Source organism: Cricetulus griseus, assembly GCF_003668045.3.
Source record: "Cricetulus griseus strain 17A/GY chromosome 1 unlocalized genomic scaffold, alternate assembly CriGri-PICRH-1.0 chr1_1, whole genome shotgun sequence".
In the NCBI taxonomy this organism is placed as follows: domain Eukaryota; kingdom Metazoa; phylum Chordata; class Mammalia; order Rodentia; family Cricetidae; genus Cricetulus; species Cricetulus griseus.
In genome coordinates, this window is record NW_023276807.1 from 187705184 (window position 1) to 187726756 (window position 21573).

Genomic DNA, 21573 nt, shown 5'->3' on the forward strand with positions numbered 1-21573 from the left:
GGGAAATTTCCACAGTTCCCCCATTGATGCCTATTGAGGCACACCTCTATCATTTTATTAAGACAGATTCTCAATATATTACCCAGACTGGTTTTGAACTAGGTCATCCTCTTGCCTCAGCCTCCTGAATAGTTGGGATTATAGTTTCATAGCACCATTCCCTTGGTGCTCATGAAAACACTTGGGAATCTGCCCAGATCCTATCAGCCTTATGAGAAAAGCACCTGAGAAAGGCGCTACTTCTGACTCCTGGTTTAGTCAGACCAAATCCTAGAAAAATCAGATGTACTAAGTTTTCTTTTTTCATTATGAAGTAGATAGGTGAGCTATTAGAAGTGAAAGGAGATGGGAAGGTGGCCAGAGGTTACTGCCTGTCAAATACCCACGGGTGGTAGTGATTCTCGGGTGGGCCACCAGGTGGCAGTCACACCTGTAAAATCAGTCAGCTGGCTTTTTCCCCCCACTACAGCAGTACACACAAAGACTCCAGGATTTTAATTCATATGCAGCGAACAAACAACAACAACAAAAACCTGCTTACAGAAACCCTTTTGCACTTCAGGAAGATGCTTACAGTAGTGGGCCTGGACCTAGGGCCTTGCACAAACTGGCCAAATGCTGTATCACAGAGCCACACATCCTTAGTCCAGGAGGTTTTACTCGGTTGAAATTGTGAAGGTATTTTCCCCATCTGAGAGAAAGAAAGACAAAATTTAGGTTAACATGTCATGGTCATTGGATTTCTCTTTTTGTTTAAGTTGTTTAGTTAGTAAAGCAGAGCTTGGCTCCTGTCCAAGGTACAGTGCAGTCGTTTCTGCCTGTCATTTTCTTTTAAAGGAAAATCAACGTCACAGCTTAGACCTTTAGAGGACCTGATCCTTTCCTTACTGTTCCTGTATGTTCAGCTGTGAATTCTCACATCACCACTGCTTGTCACACTGTGTTTATTTACACTTGACCTTTCCATCTGGCTTGCAGGCTATCTTGCAGGTAGCCCAGCAATGGCTGTGTTACAACAGAAAAACCAAGAATCAGTTAATTGTCCATCCATAAGGCTGGTTGTCTCTGCAGTCCCAATCTGAGACTGGGGTCTGGGAGGATTCCTGGAGAGCTGCTGGTTTTCAGTCTACAGTGGAATCCTGAAGAAGTCAGATTTAACAACAGCAGCCACAGGATATATGAACTGGCCAGGTAGACTGAAGGCAAGCAGGCAAAAGGCAACGTTTCCTTCCTCTGTGTCCATTTATGTGACCTGCCACAAGAAGGTGGGGCCCAGACATAGATAGATCTTCCTGCTTCGAGTAATCTGTTTTAAAAATATCCCTGGAAGGAGTGTCTAGCAGTTTGGGTTTTAGTTGATTCCAGATGTAGTCAAGTTGACAACCAAGATTAGTCATAACAAGTCCACCCTTTGTCAACTTGACACACAATGACATCTCCTTATGTCATGCTTAATTTCCAAATGAAAATGATAACCAGGTCACAATTCTGCTTAACAGCTCTAGTGGGATGTGGGTGGAGGGCAAGTGATATGCCTGGAGGCCTTCAGCCCAGTGAATAGACACTGCTCTTCTTCCTGTAATTCCGCTGGCCACCCCATCCCACCTGCTTCCTGGGCTCCAGCCATACAGCTCCTCTTGCCATCTCTTGAATGGAGGGCATGCTGCTGCCTCAGGCCCTCTGCTTGGAAGCTCTGCCTTCTCACAGCTGCCTGAGGTCAGGTCTTTGCTCAGAATCACCATCTCCCTGTTTGCTTCTCCACAAGGTCACACACAGTGCCCGTGCTCACTGCCTGCTTCTCCTTCGTGCACATTGCCATTTGACACGTACAGATTGGTCTCATTATGTCCAGCCTCCTGTGCATTCGGTGATGAGCTCCAGGAGGCCCTGTTTGCTCATTGCTGCATTCCAGACATGTGCTAATACATGGGTGTCTGATCTGAGTATCTTCTTAGAAGAGGGGTACCTCAGAGCTCAGGCCCTGTCTCAGAGAGGGGCATACCCACAGAGTTACATTGTCCCTACGACTGTGTATTGGTCCAGGCCCTGTTACAGTTCAGTCCTCTGTGTCCTTCAGCAAAAGGACTATGTTACCATTATGTTGGGTCAAAACACTTTCTTCTAGTAGTTGTTTTATTTAGGGTCACATTCCTGACCATCTCCAAAGATGGATTACTGGTTGGGTTTCCAAGAACTCATCGGCTTCAGAGTCCCTTGTTCCAGGGAGCCCTGGGTCCCAGTATACCTGTGCATGTGGTCACGAGCCAGCACCTAGCAACTGCCTCATCTACACGTATCTGGGAGTGCTGGCCACTCCAGTCCTCTCTCTCCTCCCTTAGCACAAGCTGGCCTTGAATTCCCTGTGTAAGTAAGGATGACCTGGAATGTCCTTTTGATTTGTGGTGTGGTATATGTGATGCATGTGCCCATATGTGTGCATCGGTGGCCAGAGGTGAACGCCAGCAGACCTCCTCTAGCATTCTCTACTTTTTCTATTTTTTGAGAGGGAGCTTCTCATTGAACTGAGGTTCAGTGGCTAGACTGGCCAACTGGTGAGTCCCAGGATCAAGCTATCTCCCACTCCTCGAAGTGCTGGGGCCACAGGTACGCCACCATGCCCAGCTGTGCGTGGCTGCTGGGGATCTGCATTTAGATCCACTCTACTCACCAGGCTCTCTCCCCTGGTCCACGACCTTACACTAACGATTCTTCTGCTTCCACCTCTCCGGTGTTGGGATTACAGGCATACACCACCATGTCTGGTTTGTGCAGCTGAGTGACATCCCAAGTCCCCAGTCCTGTCACTTCAAACTGAGCATCCCTTCTGCTGCCTCGAGCCCTCCATGTCCTTGCTCAGCCTTCTTAGGTTCTTCTGAGACTGCATGTGATGCCAAGTGCAGAGAGAAAGCCAGCTTCACGACATTAGTGACAATGTCTCCTGCTTCACCGCCTTGGCAAGGGCAAACCCTTGCAGCTATTTTTATTGTAATTACTCATTCTCTCCTACCTCATTAAGCCTGAATCTTTGAAGCATGAATACCTGGTTAAATGTGCATAGCTTCTAATTATTGCTCTACCTTTGTTCACACGCAGGAATGATTGCCACTTCAGGCTTTCCTACTGGACTTCTGCAAAGAATACAGTTTTTTTCCTGAAAATAGAAAGGAATGTGGTATCCTACTGGTTCTGTGGTTTCCTTGTTTTGCTGGATTACAGTTAGACATTCTGGATTAGAGTTAGAAGTTCTGAATCTCGGGGCTGGGGTTAAGGTTCAGTGACAGAGCCCTAGGCTGCCATATGTGAGTTCCCCTAATGTACAGAGAGTCCTGGGTGCCCACATCTGCTATACAGAAACTATGAAGGCCCTTCCTAGCCTGGGAGTTCCTGACTTGCCACAACCAAGGCCTTCCTCATGTGTCTCTGCCTCAGCCTGTTTCCACACCTCTTCACGAGGGCCATCGCTTGGACTTTAAAAAAGTATTGTCACTATGACTGTGACCTCATCCAAGCTGCCCCATTATCATCCTTTCAAAATGAAATGCAAAGTAGATTTTTTGAGGCATGTAAAATTATTCCTTGGCGTCTATGGAGACAAAGTTCCAATAAGAAAGCTTATCAATTATACTTTTGTTTCCACTCCAAAACTCATGACTGCTCACTCAAAGGCCCCTTGTTCTTGCCATAGAACATTGCTTACAGTGTCCAGATGAGCAGCAGCAAACCCTGGGCTTTGTATGGTACATTTATTCCCCGAGGAAACAAATGGTGGTTTGAGATGGGATGCGGGTGGGAGGGAGGCGGCTTCTCCCTGAGGAGCATTTGATGTTGAAGGGATCCCTCCTCCGTCTATTTTGTGGCTGAAATAATTACGGCTTGTTTCTGGAACTTTCAGCCAAACAATAAAAAGAAAACTAGTAGCCCAGGGAGTTTGTTTGAGAATATAAACATAAATGTCCCCAGTTGAGGTTTGGACAGATGTCTTTTTGGATGGGGTGCTGTTTTCTTCTTAAAGAACAGCAGTGGGGTTCCTTGATTTGTCACTGTTACCTTGGTATCGAACCAGAATTCTTCTTGGGCAGTTGTCAGCCGCTGTCTGTCTCCACAGGGCAGCCACTTGGCTGTGTTACACTGCCTGATAAATTTTTGTGCTAGGGGAGGGGCTTAGCCAGGAGGCCATAGCGTCTTCTCAAGGCAGAATTGGGCCATTCACTGAAAAACACACGCAGTTATGGGGAGTAACCGTTTCTATGTCAGGGAGAGATACAGAAATGTCATTCACTTCTTGTGTCTCTTTTCTTATGGTAAATAGAGTCTACTCGATACAAAATTCCAATTTATTTCCTAGAAAATTCCATGTTATCACTGCACTGCAAGAAAGATTTTATTTCCCAATAGGTATGTTTTTAAGCAAGTGATTTGGAATGGCATAGACGAGGGTGGAGGAAGCAGTGGCTGGCAAGGCTCACTCAGCTTCAAGGGGAAAGTCTTGCCGGGCTCTGACTGGGAGAATTCTTCCTGGCTGCCCTTCGGGTGATACAGCAGATGCTAGGATTCCAGATGGCCCCCAAATAGACTGAAGAATGTCAGCTAGGAAGCTGCTCTGCTTCCAGGAGCCTCAGGACCATTACTGCTGTCCTAGAGGGCTGACCTGTAGAGCTGAGAAAAACAAAAACAAAAACAAAAAAAAACCTCCCACGTAGCGTCAAATATATCACTGAAATTGTGTCAAAAATTCCACACAGTTCCTGCAGTGGACAGTGTAGGTGCCTGGCTAGCAAGGCAGTGGCTCCCTGCAGGCTTCCTGCACACCGGGTAAGAAAACAGGCAGACACTAAGTCTGTTTTGGAAATGTTCTGAAACCAGTCTATTAACACAGCGAGCCGTTTGAAATGCAGCCCTACGTGTTTGGAGAGAAACACACGGGCTTTCATTAGGAACATGAAACAACTCTTTGAGCCGCAGCATCGCTGCGGCGAGTGTAATTGCCAGGATTAATAAATCACAGCTGCGAAAGTTCAGTCTTTGGCAGCCTTCCTTATTCAGCTGTTCTCCCCTTGCCGGTTCATTCCAGATTTATGGTCTGCATTATGTCTGGAGCCTGCACTGCGCCTGCTCTCTTCCTCCTCCTCGGCTGTTCTGCGCTTGCGCTGGGCGTTGGCTCGGGCTCCCCAGAGCACCGTGATGCAGAGTACTACGTGGCTGCCGTGTACGAGCACCGGTCGGTCCTGAGCCCAAACCCTCTGGAGCTCAGTAGCCGCCAGAAGGCCCTGGAGCTCATGAAGCAGAACCTCGACGTCTATGAACAGCAAGTGATGGCTGCAGCCCAGAAGGCAAGAGCAGCTTTGTCGTCCTGTCGCAGAGCCAGCTGCTCTGAACCAGGAGAAACCCCAGGCTCTCAAGGTCCCCCTGAGAAATCGGGTCAGCTTGCAGATCTGAGTTGACGGGTCAGCTGACTGGCATCTTGCTACTCCGAAGTTAGTCAGTGGACCAACCAACCGCACATGGCAGCTCGTTAAATCAGGCCCCACCCCTGACCTCCAGAGTCAGAACCAGCAAGGTCGTCCCCAAGGAGTGTTTTCCCCAAGTTGAAGAAGCCCTGCCTAGGTCGCTGATTCATGTGCCTTTGCCTGGAATTTGAAGGTGAATTGTAAACAAGAGCTGGGTTTTGAGTCTGGTGCTGTAACTAACTGGTCCAGTTTAGGCAGTGAGAATTTGCACAGCCCGCCCCCGGGGGATTGTGATATTTAGGAAAACAAAACAAAACAAAAAACCCAAAACCTCGAAACCATTGAGCACAGTAAACTCCATGCTCCAAAAGGCATTCAAAGCTTATGGGAACTTGTAAGTGTCCACTGCTTGAGGAAGGCCAAATGTGCCAAATGGCAAATGGGCCAAACCTCTGCCTCTGCTGCTGGTGTAAACCTTGGCCATGCCTCTGCTCCTGGTGTAGAGCTGGCTATGCCAGTAGATCCCATCACCCTCATGCCCACACCTGATGACCTGGAAGGACACAGCTACCACTTTTTGGTGCATTTTAAAATCATGGGCTAGTTAGTGTGTATGGTCCTGCACTCCTCATAGATGGCACTCCTCTCTTGTTTCAGCCTGGCACCTGGCTTGTGGGTTACCCTCAGTAGCTCAGAACACACTATTTTTCAGGTCCACGTGTTCCATTGTGCAATTTCTGGGGCAGTTTTAACCACAGTTCTGGTCTTGAGCTTAGAAAAAGCAGCTGAATTAATTCCATCTTCTGCAAGCCTGGGGACAGTCTTGCTGCCCTAGTCCCACAGGAAAAGATTGAGCTTCCAGTCCTCTTTAGGCTTCTACTTAGAAAGAACTGTGAACATTCCCAGTGCTGGGTGACAGGGTGGGTGGCAGGCTTCTCTCAGCGTTCTTGTTCCAGATGCTGTTCCCAGTAGACTTCTGGCAATAGCATCACAGTTTCCAAGGCACTCAAGATTCCTGTTCCTTTACACACACTGCCCAAGGGCTGCCCCACCACACTTGGGCAGTCAGCTGACAACCTGAGCAAGCCTTCCCATCAGAGCTGCTCACTACTCCAGCCTGTTGGGCTATTTAGGGATTTTTACTGACAGCCACATAGCATTCATGCATTTGATACTTATCCCATTTATGTCTCTGCTGAAGTCAGTGTAAAATAAATCCCAGCTGTACCATCAGGCCTCTTACCAGCAATGACCCAGACAAGGGCAAGTCCTGTGGTGGAGGCATTTAATGGCACAGTGCCACCACAGCACCTGCAGGTTCACCTCTTCTGGCTTCTCCATCTGTCCGTGGCGACTACCGAATCCTCTACTTGGAGCTCCCATATATGGATCCGTGAGTCATGCCAGCTGCTTACAGGATGGCTTTTGTGCTGTCTGTTGCCTCAGCTACTTTGCTGTGTTTTTGAGTTTTACATCAGACTCACTGGAGACAGGAGCTCCTCACAGGCTCCCCTGACAACGAGGGAAGATAAGTCTACTTTGAAGATAATTTAGACTGTGCAGTCCCAAGGGTTGGTGATCTTCTTTCCTCAGGAGTTATTGACCTCATTAGGCCTGTCAGGACTCAGCCAAAGCCATGCAGTTGACGTGTAGACATAACTGAAATGACAAGGCTCAATAAGACACATTTCAGATTTTTTTTTTGTTTTTTGTTGGTTTTTTTTTCTGAAGGAAAACTCTCCTAGTATAATTTTCAAAAAATTAAAAGTGTGACTCATAGCCCAGTGGTGATGGTGCAGGTCATTAATCCCATCACTCCAGAGGCAGAGGCAGAGGCAGAGGCAGAGAGGCAGAGGCAGAGGCAGAGGCAGAGGCAGAGGCAGGCAGATCTCTGTAAGTTCTGAGGCTAGTCAGGTCTACAGAGCCAGTTCCAGGTCAGTCAGGGCAGGGCTACACAGAGAAACCATCTTGAAAAGCCAAGAAACAAACAAACAAACAAAACAAAACAAAGGTGACTCATGCAAAGACAGAAATGAAAAGTTTTTACTTAACTCATTAGATACTGGTGGGAATTTGAGAAATGGAATATTGCCAGTCAGCTTAGCAATGGCCAGCAGAATTTGTTGTTAGCTAAAATACTGGCTAATGAAGGCTCTAGGATGGCATATAAGTCATCAATCTTTTTATCAGGGGAGGGCATTTAAGGTAGCCTCTCCTCTGTTGCTTAGATTGTTAGGTGGTACCATCCTTGTAGATCTCTGGACATTTCCCTAGTGCCTGATTTCTCTTTAAACCTATAATGGCTCCCTCTATTATGGTATCTCTTATCTTGCTCTCCTCTATTCTTACCCTGACTCAACCTTCCTGCTCCCTCATATTCTCCTCTCCCCTCCTCTTCTCCCCTTCACATTCTCCTAGCTCCCTCTCCCCTCCCCCCCATGCTTCCAATTTGCTCAGGAGATCTTGTCCCTTTCCCCTTCTCCAGGGGACCATGTATGTCTCTCTTAGGGTCCTCCTTGTTTCCTAGCTTCTCTGGTGGTGTGGGTTGTGGGCTGGTAATCCTTTGCTCTATGTCTAAAATCCATATATGAGAGTGTATATACTATGTTTGTCTTTTTGTGACTGGGTTACCTCACTCAGAATGGTTTCTTCTGGTTCCATCCATTTGCCTTCAAATTTCAAGATTCCATTGTTTTGTTTTTTTTTCTTCCCTGTTGAGTTGTACTCCACTGTGTAAATGTACCACATTTTCTCTATCCATTCTTCAGTTGAGGGGCATCTAGGTTGCTTCTAGGTTCTGGCTATTACAAATATTGCTACTATGAACATAGTTGAACAGATGATGGAAGTAGAAGCAGACACCCACAGCTAAACACTGAACTGAACTGGAATCCAGTTGCAGAGAGGGAAGAGTAATGAGTAAAGGGGTCAAGACCAGGCTGGTAAAACCCACAGAAACAGCTGATCTGAATAAGGAGAGGAGCTCATGGTCCCCAGACTGATAGCTGGGAAACCAGCATAGGACTGATCCAGACCCCAAGGACGTGGGTGTCAGTGAGGCCTCAGAAATCTACAGGGCCTCTTGTAGTAGGTCAGTACTTATCCCTAGCCTAGGAATGGACTTTGGGAGCCCATCCCACTTAGAGGGATACTCCCTCAGCCTAGACACAGGGAAGGGCCCAGGCCCTATCCCAAAGGATATGACAGACTCTGAAGATCCCCCATGAAAGAAGGCCTCATCCCCTTGGGGAGCAGAAAGCGGATGGGATAGGTAGGGTGGTAGTTGGGGGGGGGGCAAAGGAGGAGGGAAGGGAGAGGGAATTGGGATTGACATGTAAAACAATCTTGTTTCTAATTTAAATTAAAAAATGGAGGGAAAAAATCTGGCTAATGTCCCACAAGTCACAGATGCAGGCTTTAGTGTGAGAACTTATTCCGTTTTGATTTTGATGAAACAGGCTGAACTGTTAGCTAGGCCAGGCTTGAGCTATAGAGCCTCTGGCCTCCACCTCCCTGGGTAATCTTCTAAATAACAAAAGCCAACAGTGGCACATTCTGTACATAATCAAATCACCTAACCTGTATCGAGCCTGTTAATCTGGAAGGGCAGGCCATCTTCATTGCTGGTTTCTGACTTTGTGATCAGTTTGTTTGCACAGTCACGGATGAGTGTGCAATGGGAAGGTCGTTATCCCTCTGTGCTGATGGGGAGCCACACTGGTTCTCCAATGTATGTTAAGAATGTAAAGTCTGTGGGCTGGTGGTGCACGCCCTTAATCCCAGCACTTGGTAGGCAGAGGCAGGAGGATCTCTGTGAGTTTGGGGACAGCCTGGTCTACAGATGGGAGTTCCAGGACATTCAGGGTTACACAGAGAAACCTGTCTCAAAAAAAAAAAAAAAAAGAAAAAAAAAATGAAACTTTCCCTGCTTTTGAACCCAGTGATTTCATGTGTGAAATCCACTTTATTCATCAGGGAGTCAACTAAAGAAAGACACAAACACCTCTCAGGATAGTGACCAACCACATTTAGATAACTGTCACATGTTTGTTTTTATTACAGAGGTTGGACTCAGGTGATCAATGGAGGAGAAATGGTGTCATGTTAATATGAAGTGGCCATTACAGAAGGCATTTCTGAATGTTCTCTATGGGAAAGACACACATACATGCTACCCAATGCACCATCTCATCTATACCCAGATACGTAGAGGGAAAAGGACGAGCAGAATGTTAACAAGCATCTTTGTTAGGGGATATAAATTTTTTTTTGGTCTTCCAAATTCTTCATGGGTTAAATTTGGAGCTTTTATAACCAGAAGGGAGAAAACAAACCTAAATAAAGTTGCAGTTCCCTGAGGAAGTAAGTGCTCTCATGCCTGCTATTGTAGATGGCACACTGTCACTGCCTGCCGCCTCCACCCTCTACATTGGGCCAATGTTCTAGGCTTGACATTTTAATCCACAGAACTGGAAAGCCCTGAGAGAATGAGGTGGGAAGAGAGCTGTGGCCAGCTCTGTTTGTTTCTATCTCCCTAGGGTGCTGTAGATGCCATATTGTGGGGAGAGGCCCACAGAACAGCATGAGCCCCTAAAGGGACTCTTTAAATCCCCTATGGGGGATTTAAAGCTGCTTTGTGTACAGCACATTTGCTGCTCATCCATGGCACTCAGAGACCCACTATGATTACTCAGGAATCTTTTTAAACAATACTGCAGCCAGGACTCACCCACATTCCAGTCAGATGTTTTATGGATGGACCTCCACATCAGTGTTTGTCCAAAAGCTCCCCAGTTGACTTAGACATGAGATGATGGGTGAGAACTGCTGGACTGGAGATGTCCCATCTGTGAACAGGCCCAATATTTTAGGCGTTTCACAACTGGCCCAGCTCCCACTGTACCAGCAAGGCGGCAGTCTAACTGTTCATTTGGTGAGCTCAGTGGGCCTTCAGCAGAGCTGCTCATGCCCCCTCCATCCCCACATGATCATGGTTACTCTTAGAGGACACTGGCACATGTGGGACCACTGTCCAGCACTTGGGCAGTCAGCTGATGGCCTGAGAGCAAGCCTTTCCATTTACCATCCGAGTTGAGAGTCAAGCCATTGCCTTCACAGCCCCAGTCAGTCAGCTTGCTGATATTTGGCAGCAAAGGACATGGTGCTTCCTTACCTCATGGCACTCTCCCATCATTCCCCTTACAGGGTGTACAGATTATAGTGTTCCCAGAAGATGGCATCCATGGGTTTAACTTCACAAGAACATCCATTTACCCATTCTTGGACTTCATGCCATCTCCCAGCCTGGTCAAGTGGAACCCATGTCTGGAGCCCTTTCGGTTCAACGACACAGAGGTAGGTGAGGAGTCCACCAGGCTGAGCAGAACCAGGCCCATGGCCAAAAGCCACAGCATGCTGCCTGAGGTCTGAAGGAGGTCTGGGATCCAAACCGCCAAACCCAAACTCCCCAGGCCCTGGGCTGACAGGGAACATTATTCAGGTCTGTGTCTTTTCATTGGTGAATTGCATAAGAAACACATGAATTGAAATATATTAAACAAGTTTAAACAAAACCCTCTCAAGTTTCACCCCCACCAATGCCTGACCCTCATCACTCCCTTTTCTGGAGGCTTCTAACAATGGTGTGCCATGCTTCCTCTTCTACCCCCTTCACCGACATCCTGTCTAGTTGGAGATAAGCTCTTTTTTTTAACTCTTGCTATTTTAAGTACTGTTTCAATGAATATCCTGTACATATATTTTTGTAAGCATGTTCAAATTTTCCTGTAAAACCCTTGGAAATTGATTTTCTCAAAGGCTACACACGTTTAATGCATTTTTCAAATACTAAATTTAGAGTAAAAGATGTTTATCTCACTTTATGTATCTCCAGTACTAGTTTATGAGACTATTTTTCTGCCCTTGGGTCAACATAGGGTGAATACTCACTGGGTGTTGGTGGCGCATCCCTTTAATCTCAGCACTCGGGAGGCAGAGGCAGGCAAATCTTTGTGAGTTCCAGGCCAGCCTGGTCTACAAAGTGAGTTCCAAGACAGCCAGGGCTACACAGAGGAACCCTGTATCCAAAAACCAAAACCAAAACCAAAACAAAACAAAATACAGAGAGAGAGAGAGAGAGAGATGGAATACTCCATTGAGCTTTCACCATTCTAACAAAGGTGAAAACTCTCTCACTTAATTTACATTTTGATGTCACTGTTCAGTTTAAGCATCGTTGCAAGTGCTTCTTATATTTGTCCTGTGACTTACCTGTTCATATCCTCTGTATGCGCTCACAAGTTTGTTCTTACTGACTTATGATAGCTGTTTATATATAATCGACACAATACAGGAACTTTTCTACTGAAAATATGATACAAAAGGCAGATTTAAATTTATTTATTACCCACCTCAGGTCCTCCAGCGCCTGAGTTGTATGGCCATGAAGGGACAGATGTTCTTGGTGGCCAATCTCGGAACAAAGCAGCCTTGCCTTCGCAGTGACCCTGAGTGCCCACATGATGGGAGATACCAGTTTAATACAAATGTGGTGTTCAGCAACAATGGAACCCTTGTTGACCGCTACCGTAAGCACAACCTGTACTTTGAGGCAGCCTTTGACACCCCGGCTAACGTGGACCTCATCACCTTTGATACCCCCTTTGCTGGCAAGTTTGGCATGTTCACTTGCTTTGATATCCTGTTCTTTGACCCCACCATCCGTCTTCTCAGAGACTCTGAGGTGAAGCACATTGTGTACCCCACGGCCTGGATGAACCAGCTGCCACTCTTGGCAGCCATTGAAATTCAGAAAGCATTGGCCACTGCCTTTGGTGTCAGTGTTCTGGCAGCTAACATCCACCACCCGACTCTGGGGATGACTGGCAGTGGCATACACACTCCTCTTCAGTCCTTTTGGTACCATGACATGGACAATCCTGACGGCCACCTTATAATTGCTCAGGTAGCCACAAACCCACAGGGCCTTGTTGGGAAAGAGAATGCAACTAGTGAAATGGACCCATCCCATAGTAAGTTCTTAAAAATTGTGTCCGGTGACCCATACTGTGAGAAGGATGCCCAGGAAGTGCACTGCGATGAGGCTGCCAAGTGGAACATGAATGCACCACCTACTTTCCACTCAGAGATGATGTATGACAATTTCACCTTGGTCCCTGTCTGGGGAAAGGAAGGCTATCTCCAGGTCTGCTCTAACAGCCTCTGTTGTCACTTACTCTATGAAAGGCCCACTCTGTCCAAAGAGCTGTATGCCCTGGGTGTCTTTGACGGACTTCACACAGTGCATGGCACATACTACATTCAAGTCTGTGCCCTGGTCAAGTGTGGGGGTCTTGGCTTTGACACTTGTGGCCAGGAGATCACAGAGGCACAGGGCCTATTTGACTTTCACCTGTGGGGCAACTTCAGCACTTCCTTTATCTTTCCTTTATTTCTTACCTCAGGGATGACTCTGGATACCCCTAACCAGCTAGGGTGGGAGAATGACCACTATTTCTTGAGGAAGAGTGGACTGTCCTCTGGCTTGGTGACAGCAGCTCTCTATGGGCGGTTGTATGAGAGGGACTAGGAAATGTGTGTGGTCAGTGGGATGGGCTCTGCTAGCATGCTTTTCCACAGGCCACAGATACTAAGTGCTGGGACCAACCAACTCTACCCAGAGGGTAGAAAACCACTTCCGTATCTCACCCTGGGAATGGTAGGGAAGATGGGAGAGGCAGTTCCTCCTTCCTTTCTACATAATGATTGAGACATTTTCTGGTATTTTCTATTCTCATTCTTTTTCAAGCCACACCTTCTTCCCACTACACAATTGGTTTTAAATGCTAAAATAAAAAAATAAACACCAGTTACTATTTTACAGTTCCACAGAGCACTGTTTTTTTGTTTTGTTTTCCATTGTTGATATAGTGACACATCCTGGGTGGGAATGTCAACATTCTCCAAACCTCAAACCTCCAAAACCTTACCACTTTCTGTGGTAAGGAACAGACAACTCTCAAAGCAAAATCTGGGTAAAGGGCTGCTGTGGTGACCGGTCCTATACTAGTCAACAGGGACTCTGTCCAGAGCCACCAGCACCATTTGAAATGCAGCCATAGAAACAGCTCTTCAAAACAGAAGAGAGGTTTTCTCACATGTGCCTTGCTGTCAGTAGCTGGATGTGTGTAGGCAGGCCTTGGAATAATCGGAGGAATGCGGTGCTGGGGAAGGGGGGAAGGGGTTGAAGTGTTGAGCAAGGCCAGGCTAGGAAACATGAGTAATAGAATTATTCCGTCCAAGGTGTCTCATCCAGGGGGTCCAGAGACCTTAATCCATTGGTTTAGCTTTGCTCAACTATGTGAGATACAGTGGGACTGCTCTAATTGAATTTGCACCCAATAGGTCTCCCTCATGCAGAGAGGTTGGGTACCCTAGATAGCCTAAGCTGTGGGAGCTGCCTGGTCAGCCTGCTGCAGACACACTTTTGTCACAGCAGGTGTTTTCCAAGGGCCCACAGAAGCATAGGGCAAGGGCCCACAGTAACAGCTGCACACCAGAAACTGAGAAACTATGGGTAGTATGGCGAAGACATTTATAGGCCACTGATACGTAATTTGCATCCAGTGTTTCAAAGCCATTTAAAAATATTTCACTTCTTTTTTTTAATATTTCACTTCTATACACAGTAATTGTTTCTATTATAATTTTTTGAGTGCAGAATGGATAATCTTCTGACATTTGCCCCTTAACTGTTGCTACTTAATTCCTTTAAAAGTGTGTGTGTGTGTGTGTGTGTGTGTGTGTGTGTGTAAGAGAGAGAGAGAGAGGGAGGGGGAGAGAGAGAGAGAGAGAGTGTGTGTGTGTGTGTGTGTGTGTGTGTGTGTGTGTATGTACATGCGAGTGTGCCCATGTGTGTGGGCACATGTGCCATGGGGTCACCTGCAAGGTAGATGTAGAGGCAAGCAGATTTCTGTGAGTTCTAGCCCAGCTTAGTCTACATAGGAAGTTCCATGACAGCCAGGGATAGTGAGTCCCTGTCCCCGCCAAAAAAAAAAAAACAAAAAAACAAAACAAAACAAAAACCAATAACAAAATCACCAAACTGTATGATATGAAAACTCAACTCTTCCCATTTTCTGGCAGGTAAGTCCCTCTTCTCACCCTTGGCAGAGTACCCGAGTATGTATCCTGGATTCTAGTGGACAGGTCTTGCAAATATCACCTCGATGTCCACTGTAACTGCACAGGGCTAGGCAGTGTGATTAAACGGGGTGCTGTCTCTTCCCTGGAGTGAGCCATTATGCCAAAACGGAAACGCACCCGGTGGCCCCAGCCCTGGTTGACTCACTGCTTGCAAAGGCTTGGAATGAGTCAAGTCTTGAGGAAATGAGCAGGGATGAACAATTCAAGTCCCTCAGGAAGTCCTGGGATTCCTGTGCCCCTAGAAGTTCCCCAGGAATGGTGCAGGACCTCTCCCACCAGATGACAGTCTCCTCCTGCCCTCTCAGAGCAGACATTGCCAGGAGGGAGGAGCTAGCAGGCCGGACATGGCTCCAGATGTGGCTGCCTAGTCTATGCTGCTTCCCTGCCCCCAAACCTAGAGGCAGGAAGTCTCTTAAAGATGCATATCATTACTTCATGCCAAGATGACCCAAACCAGCATGAGAAGCAGGTATAGAAAGGATCATCCTGAATACAGACCTGTCCTGAACCAGTCCCCTCAGTAAGTGACAATCCTAGGCACCTGTCAAATCTGCATTGTGTTATGCTGACTGGAACCCAGAACCTCCTGAAAGTCACTCTCTAATGACAATTCAGAATGAATTGCTCTTATAGACAGAAGGGCAACAGCAAATAATGGTGGCAGAACAAAAAGACTCTCACAATTAAAAGCAGCAGCCAGATGGCAGAACAAAGGGAAGAATGGGAAAATGAGTAAGACTAACCATTTCTGGATAAAAATGTACGGATGACTAATGGTTGTGATATGCTTTTGTTAACTATGATCCTTAAGTTTAGGATGCAATTGGCAATCCTGACCACAGCACGCAGGCAGGAAGCCAAGTGTACTTTTGGTGGAGGCAGACTTGGGGGAAGTGGCTTGCTTAGTCTGTGTGGGCTCTTCTGGAGGTGCAGCTGTGCTTAACTGGCTTTTCTCACAAAGGAAGGAAGAGCACAATGAGATGTATTCACACTGAGCTTAACACTGGAAACCTACAGAAGCAAAAAGAAAAAAAAAAAAAACTTCTTGAAGAGACTGGCCCAGTTCCAGTGTCTACCACCCATGCTACAGGGGCAAATGCCCACTGCTGACACCCAGGAAAACCTGCGTGAGCGACTACTTCATGGGTGAAACAGCATGAGACTATGTTAGTTAATGATGACTACTGTAACAAATCTGCAAGCTTCACAGCTTTTGAATAAATACCAAATGGATTCTAAAGTTACAGTACTGTTCAATAGGGCTAGGTTTAAACCAGCCATGGTGGTACACACCTGCAACTCCAGCACAAAAAAGGCTGAGGCAGGAGAATTGAAAGACTGAGGCCTACCTGGGCCATATAGTGCGATCTTGTCTCAAAAACATACAAACATAAACCAACAAAAAGTTTGTTTAAACTCAAAACTGGGATGCATAGCATGATATCTGTGAGGACTGTGGAGGCTGCACTGCTTCCGTGACCACAAACAGCTACTCAAAACTGCAGACCATATGTGCAGGCTCACAGGGTGAATGTGCCCCCCAACCTCAGCCCTGGCCAGCTTATAGCCCCAGAAAATACTCTGCTGCCCTCTGAGAAACGGACTCCAAAGCTCCAGAGGCACTATAATATCTAAAGGCAAGAGGCACACCATCTCCATTTTGCCTAACCCAAGCTGGAGACTGGTTACAGAAAAGAAGTGACTGTGGTTTGGAGCTGCCCGGTTCTGGGATGGCTTGTTATGCAGCAATCAATCAGACCAGCATCAGTGAACCATATGGTTTGGGCTGCTTGACAATCTTAAAGAAATTAAAACTATGAAAGGCCAATGAGGAGACATTAGTGGTTACTGTGTCCCTGCTAGCTGTGGAAGACTGTGGGTCTCTGCACAAACAACAGTGGTGGTGGTAAGCTGGGGAGTGATGCCATTTGAAAGGATTCTCCCTGTTGCTACTAAGTTTCAGAGGCCCTAGTCCTCTTCTAAGTCATGCATAACCAGCTAGTGGGCTCACCAAAGTGGAGTGCAAAAATATAGTCATTTTAGGAAAAGCAACAACTGCTAGAATTTAGAATAAAGAACTGTACCAGGCCTTTTCTTTTTGGTCACCAACCAGCTCCCAAATCATAGCAAGGAGACTTATTAGTTTTGAATGCTCAGTCTAGCTTAGGCTCATTTCTGGATTGATCTTTTAACTTGAATTAACCTGTTTGGAGTTATCTTCCTTTTGCCTTGGGGCTTCTTACTTTCCTTTCCTTCTGTATATCTTACTTTCACTGCTTCTGGTATCTGGCAGCTGCTGACTGGCCCTGGGTGACTCCTTCTTTCTCTTTCATCCTTCTTCTCTCATTCTTCTAAAGCCTAGATTTCTCCTCCTATTTATTCTTGATGCCTGCCAGCCCTGCCTAGCAATTGGCCATTCAGTTGTTTTTATTAGACCAATCAGGTGCCTTAGGCAGGCAAGGTGAAACAAATGCAACACATCTTTTCATAATTAAACAAATGCAGCACAAAAAAGTAACAGTCTTACATCATTAACAAAGGCAGCAGAAACAAATGTTACCTATCTTTGCCCAGTTAAAATAATATTCCACAAAAAAGTACAATTTAAGGGAGGGAGGGGAAAAGGGAGGGGGAGAGGAATGGGGAGGGGGAAGGATAGGGAGAGAGAGAGAGAGAGAGAGAGAGAGAGAGAGAATGTGTGTTTAGAGTTTTTTGGAGTTACTCATCCTAACTTTAATATTGATTAGATGTAGTACTATGCCAGGCTGGCTTAGAATTCCTGATTCTTCTGCTTCCAGCCTCTCCGATATTGGGATTGCAGGCATGCTCCACTGTTAAGATCACAGCCCTCTAGCTGCCCTTGCTCTACTCTTCCCAACTTACAGCTGCAAGTTTAGTTTATGGTCGTATTGAGTGCCTGCTTATGCTCCTCAGATATGCTCCTATGCCAGCCTAAGCAGGATTAAATGGAATGACGATACCTACCCTGCTGCATATCTATAAGTCACATACCTCCTTGTCCATGGGATCTAGAAGGAAGGCTCTTCTCTTCTCCCTTTGAGGTGCCATTGTGCTATACATGGTATTAAGGTATGATACAACTCTTCAAATGCTTTTCCACTATAGGCCTCTACAAGGCTCCTATGGCTGCCAAGCTCTCTATCATAAGAGAGCTCATTCTGAAGGGTAGGTAATCTAGTGTCAGCTTCTTTCCATGAATCTGATGTTTTCCTCTTATATTGCTAACAGTCACATTTATCCTGTGTCAGTTAAAAACAACAATCCTATATTGATTTGTGTGGGGCACATGTAACCAGTTTCACTGTGAAAGCTAGAGGACAACCTGCAGGAGCTCATTCTCCTGTCATGTAGGCGCTGAGGATTGAATTCAGGTTGTCAGACCTGGAGGAAAGCACCTTTACCCTCTGAGCCCTCTCACAAGGCCATCACAACCAAGACAATGCCCCACATTCAGAAACAACAAAGATATTTTCAGTAAAAATTAATGTATCATCAAAGAATAGCTGCAATTCAGAGTTTTCTGAAAACATTAAAAGAACAAAGAGGGATGTATCCTCTGGGCCATGATGTACTTTTATGGGAACTGTTGCAAATGGGGCTGAACTATATCAAGAGTTTGACGTATGATATTAGACATAGAGCAAAAAATTACCAGATTACAATCCACACCTCCAGAAAAGCTAGGAAACAAGGAGGACTGCAAGAGAGATATACATGATACCATGGTAAAGGGTAAAGGGACAAGAGCTCCTGAACAAATTGGGAGCATGGGGAGAGGAGGGAGGGAGGTAGGAGGAAGAGAAGGGCGAAGAGGAGGGGTAAGGTGAACATGACGGATCAGGAAGATTGAGTCTGGAGATGAATAGAGGAGAGAAAGAAAAGAGACACATCAATAGAGAGAGTCATTATAGGTTTAAAGAGAAATCTGGTACTAGGGAATTGTCCAGAGATCCACAAGGATGACCCCAACTAGAATTCTAAGCAATAGTGGAGAGGCTACCTTAAATGCCCTTCCCCTATAATGAGAATGATGACTACCTTAAATGCCATCCTAGAGCCTTCATCCAGTAGCTGATGGAAGCAGAAGCAGAAATCCACAGCTAAGCACTGAGCTGAACTCCTGGAATCCAGTTGCAGAGAGGGAGGAGTGACAAACAAAGGGGTCAAGACCATGCTGGGGAAACCCACAGAAACAGCTGACCTGAGCAAGTGGGAACCCAAGTTTTGACAGCTGGGGAACCAACATAGGACCAAACCAGGCCCCCTGTACATGGGTGTCTATGGAGAACTGGGCAGTCTATGGGACCTCTGGCAGCCGAACAAGGATGTATCCCTAGTGCACGAACGGACTTTGGGAGCCCATTCCCCATGGTAGGATACTCTCTTAGCCTAGATACACGGGGGAGGGCCAAGGCCCTGGCCCAAATGACCTGACAGATTTTTTGATGATCCCTCATGGAAGGTCTCACCCTCCCTGGGGAGTGGATGGGATGGGGGTGGTTGGTTGGTGGGTCGTATGGGAGGTTGGGAGGGAGAGGGAACTGGGATTGATACATAAAATAAGATTGTTTCTAATTTAAATAAAATTTATATAAAAGAGTTTGATGCATATATGAAGCAAATGACTGTTTTGATAAACTATAAGCACAAAGATGTACTTGTACGTGAACCAATAGTTTAGCATACTAACTGAACTTAATATGTAAAAGAACATTTGTGTTTTTGCAGAAAGTATACAGTATGAGCCTTACATTCTACACGCCCTGAATGCTCTATCTCAGATCTTTCCAAGGAATGAATGATTTATGTTGAACATGTAAAATGGACATATGTAGTTAGGCAGTGGTGGTGCACGCCTTTAATTCCAACACTCAGGAGACAGAGGCAGGTGGATCTCTGTGAGTTCAAGGTCAGCCTGGTCTACAGAATGAGTTCCCTGTCTCAAACAAACAAACAAAAATACAGATTCATCCCTAAAAAGTAACATTAGGAAAAATTAAGAAGAATGACACACCAGATTTTAAGAGAACTGTTTGGGGAGGTGAGAGAAGGCTTGGTATCTTACAAAATTGCTGTGTGGCTTTGGGTTCATACATCTCTTTACTTCCCTGGGCTCAAGGTTCCTGTTTCTGGGAAGGTGGCTAAGCCAGCCAGTGCCCTCAGACATTTCCATTCTTTTCCTTTCTTTTTTGAGACAGGGTTTCTGTGTGTAGCCCTGGCTGCCCTACAACTCGTCTGTAAACCAGGCTACCCTCAAGCTCACAGAGATTTGCCTGCAGTTGTGCATCATCACCTCCAATTTTTTAAAAAATTACTGTGTATATACATAATGTGCATATGGAGGTCAGGGGGCAGTTTGTGGGAGTTGATTATTTTCTTCCTTTCTTTTCTTTCTTCTTCATTAGACTCTCAAGGATCAAAAATCACGTGGTCAAACTGGATGGAAAGCTCCTTTACTGGCTGAGCCATTTCATTGCACAATGAAGTGCAGGTGCTCAGAGAGGCTAGAAAAGGGAATAGATCACTTGGAGATGGAATTATAAGCAGTTCTTAGCCACCTAATATGGGTGGGGAGCCAAACTCTGGAAGAACAAGCACTCTTCACCACTGAGCAAGTTTCACTTTTTGCTGCAGCAAACACCATATGGCTTCTCAACAGTGTGCCTGCTTTTCAGAGCACTGCTTAAGCTTGGGGGCCATTAGGCACAGTTAGGCTGAGCTGAACACCAGCACTGAGACTGTAGCAATGTGATAGCCAGGATGGCTAAGTGATCAGCAGGTGTTGGTGTGTCCAGCATGTGTATGTAGAGCAAGGGGATGATCTGTGTCCCTCCTTGGACAGAGCAGAATTGGAAGTTGTTTCACCACATGGAAGAATAACTTGAGGATTGCTTACTTCTGGATTTTTGACACTCAAATTTTCTGGTTTACAGTGAAACCACAAATAAGGAGAGAATATGGTTTATCTGGTTGGGTGAGATGTTTGGCAAAGTCTGTGGTCTGTTTTCCACAAAGGGTTACAATTGATTTTGAAGTCATTTGTATATTTTAAGTAACATTACTGTATCTGCTATGTCTCTTGTTAGTATTTTATCTGAGTCAATGGCTTGTCTTTCATACTGTTACAGTCAACTTTTGCAAAGCAGAATTTATGAATTTTATTGAGATCTAGTTTCTTTCCATAGATTGTGCCTTTGGTAGTGTACCTAAAGTCAGTGCCCAAATCCAAAGGCATTGACACTGTCACCTATGGCATCACCTAAGTTTTACATTTAGATCTGCAATCAATTTAACTAGGTTCTAAGTGTGTATATTCTGTGCCTAGACTGACTTTCATTAGATATCCATGAATCCCAGTAGTTTTTCTAAATGTTTTTGTCTTGATGATGTGACTCTTATACCTGAACTCTCTATTCTGTTCCAGTTCCCCTCTGCCATGTCATACTCTCTAGTCAGTAGTCTGTTGTCTACTATAGCTTTACATTATGCTATGAAGTCAACTCCTGTCAGCTGTTTATTCTCCAATGTTTTATGAGCGGTTCTGGTCTTTTCCGTCTATACATGCTTTAGAATCAATTTGCTTACAAAATAAACTGGCTGGGATTTTCATTTGGGCTGTATTGACTCTACACATGGGGGAATCTGATATGCTCACATTGATGGTGTATTAACATGAAATATTATTCCAGTTTATCTTTTTGTCAGTTTTACAAATTCATTTAATGTAATACATACTCATTTTTCTTTTGTGGCTTTTCATTAATTGTCTTTCAATGAACTGGTCTATTTAATCTAGATTACAAAATCTGTAGGAAGTTGCTCTTGGCAATCCTTTATTGTTCATGTCCATGGGCTCCGTAGTCAAATCTTCTCACTGTGCCTTTGGGAGGAGGGGTGATAA

The 21573-nt window shown here is 45.6% G+C and overlaps 1 protein-coding gene across 4 annotated transcripts in view; it reads left to right on the top strand.

Annotated features, from left to right (window-relative positions):
* Btd (biotinidase) overlaps nucleotides 1-21573 on the top strand; it is a 53105-nt gene that overhangs the window by 18416 nt on the left and 13116 nt on the right. The window contains exons 2-4 of one of the 4 annotated variants that reach the window (XM_027389517.2): nucleotides 5072-5330; nucleotides 10653-10802; nucleotides 11863-13336. In XM_027389517.2, coding sequence (XP_027245318.1) covers nucleotides 5072-5330; nucleotides 10653-10802; nucleotides 11863-13035 — 1582 coding nt within the window. In that variant the 3' untranslated portion in view covers nucleotides 13036-13336. The other 3 variants (XM_035453271.1, XM_035453272.1, XM_035453273.1) reach the window with 3 other exon arrangements.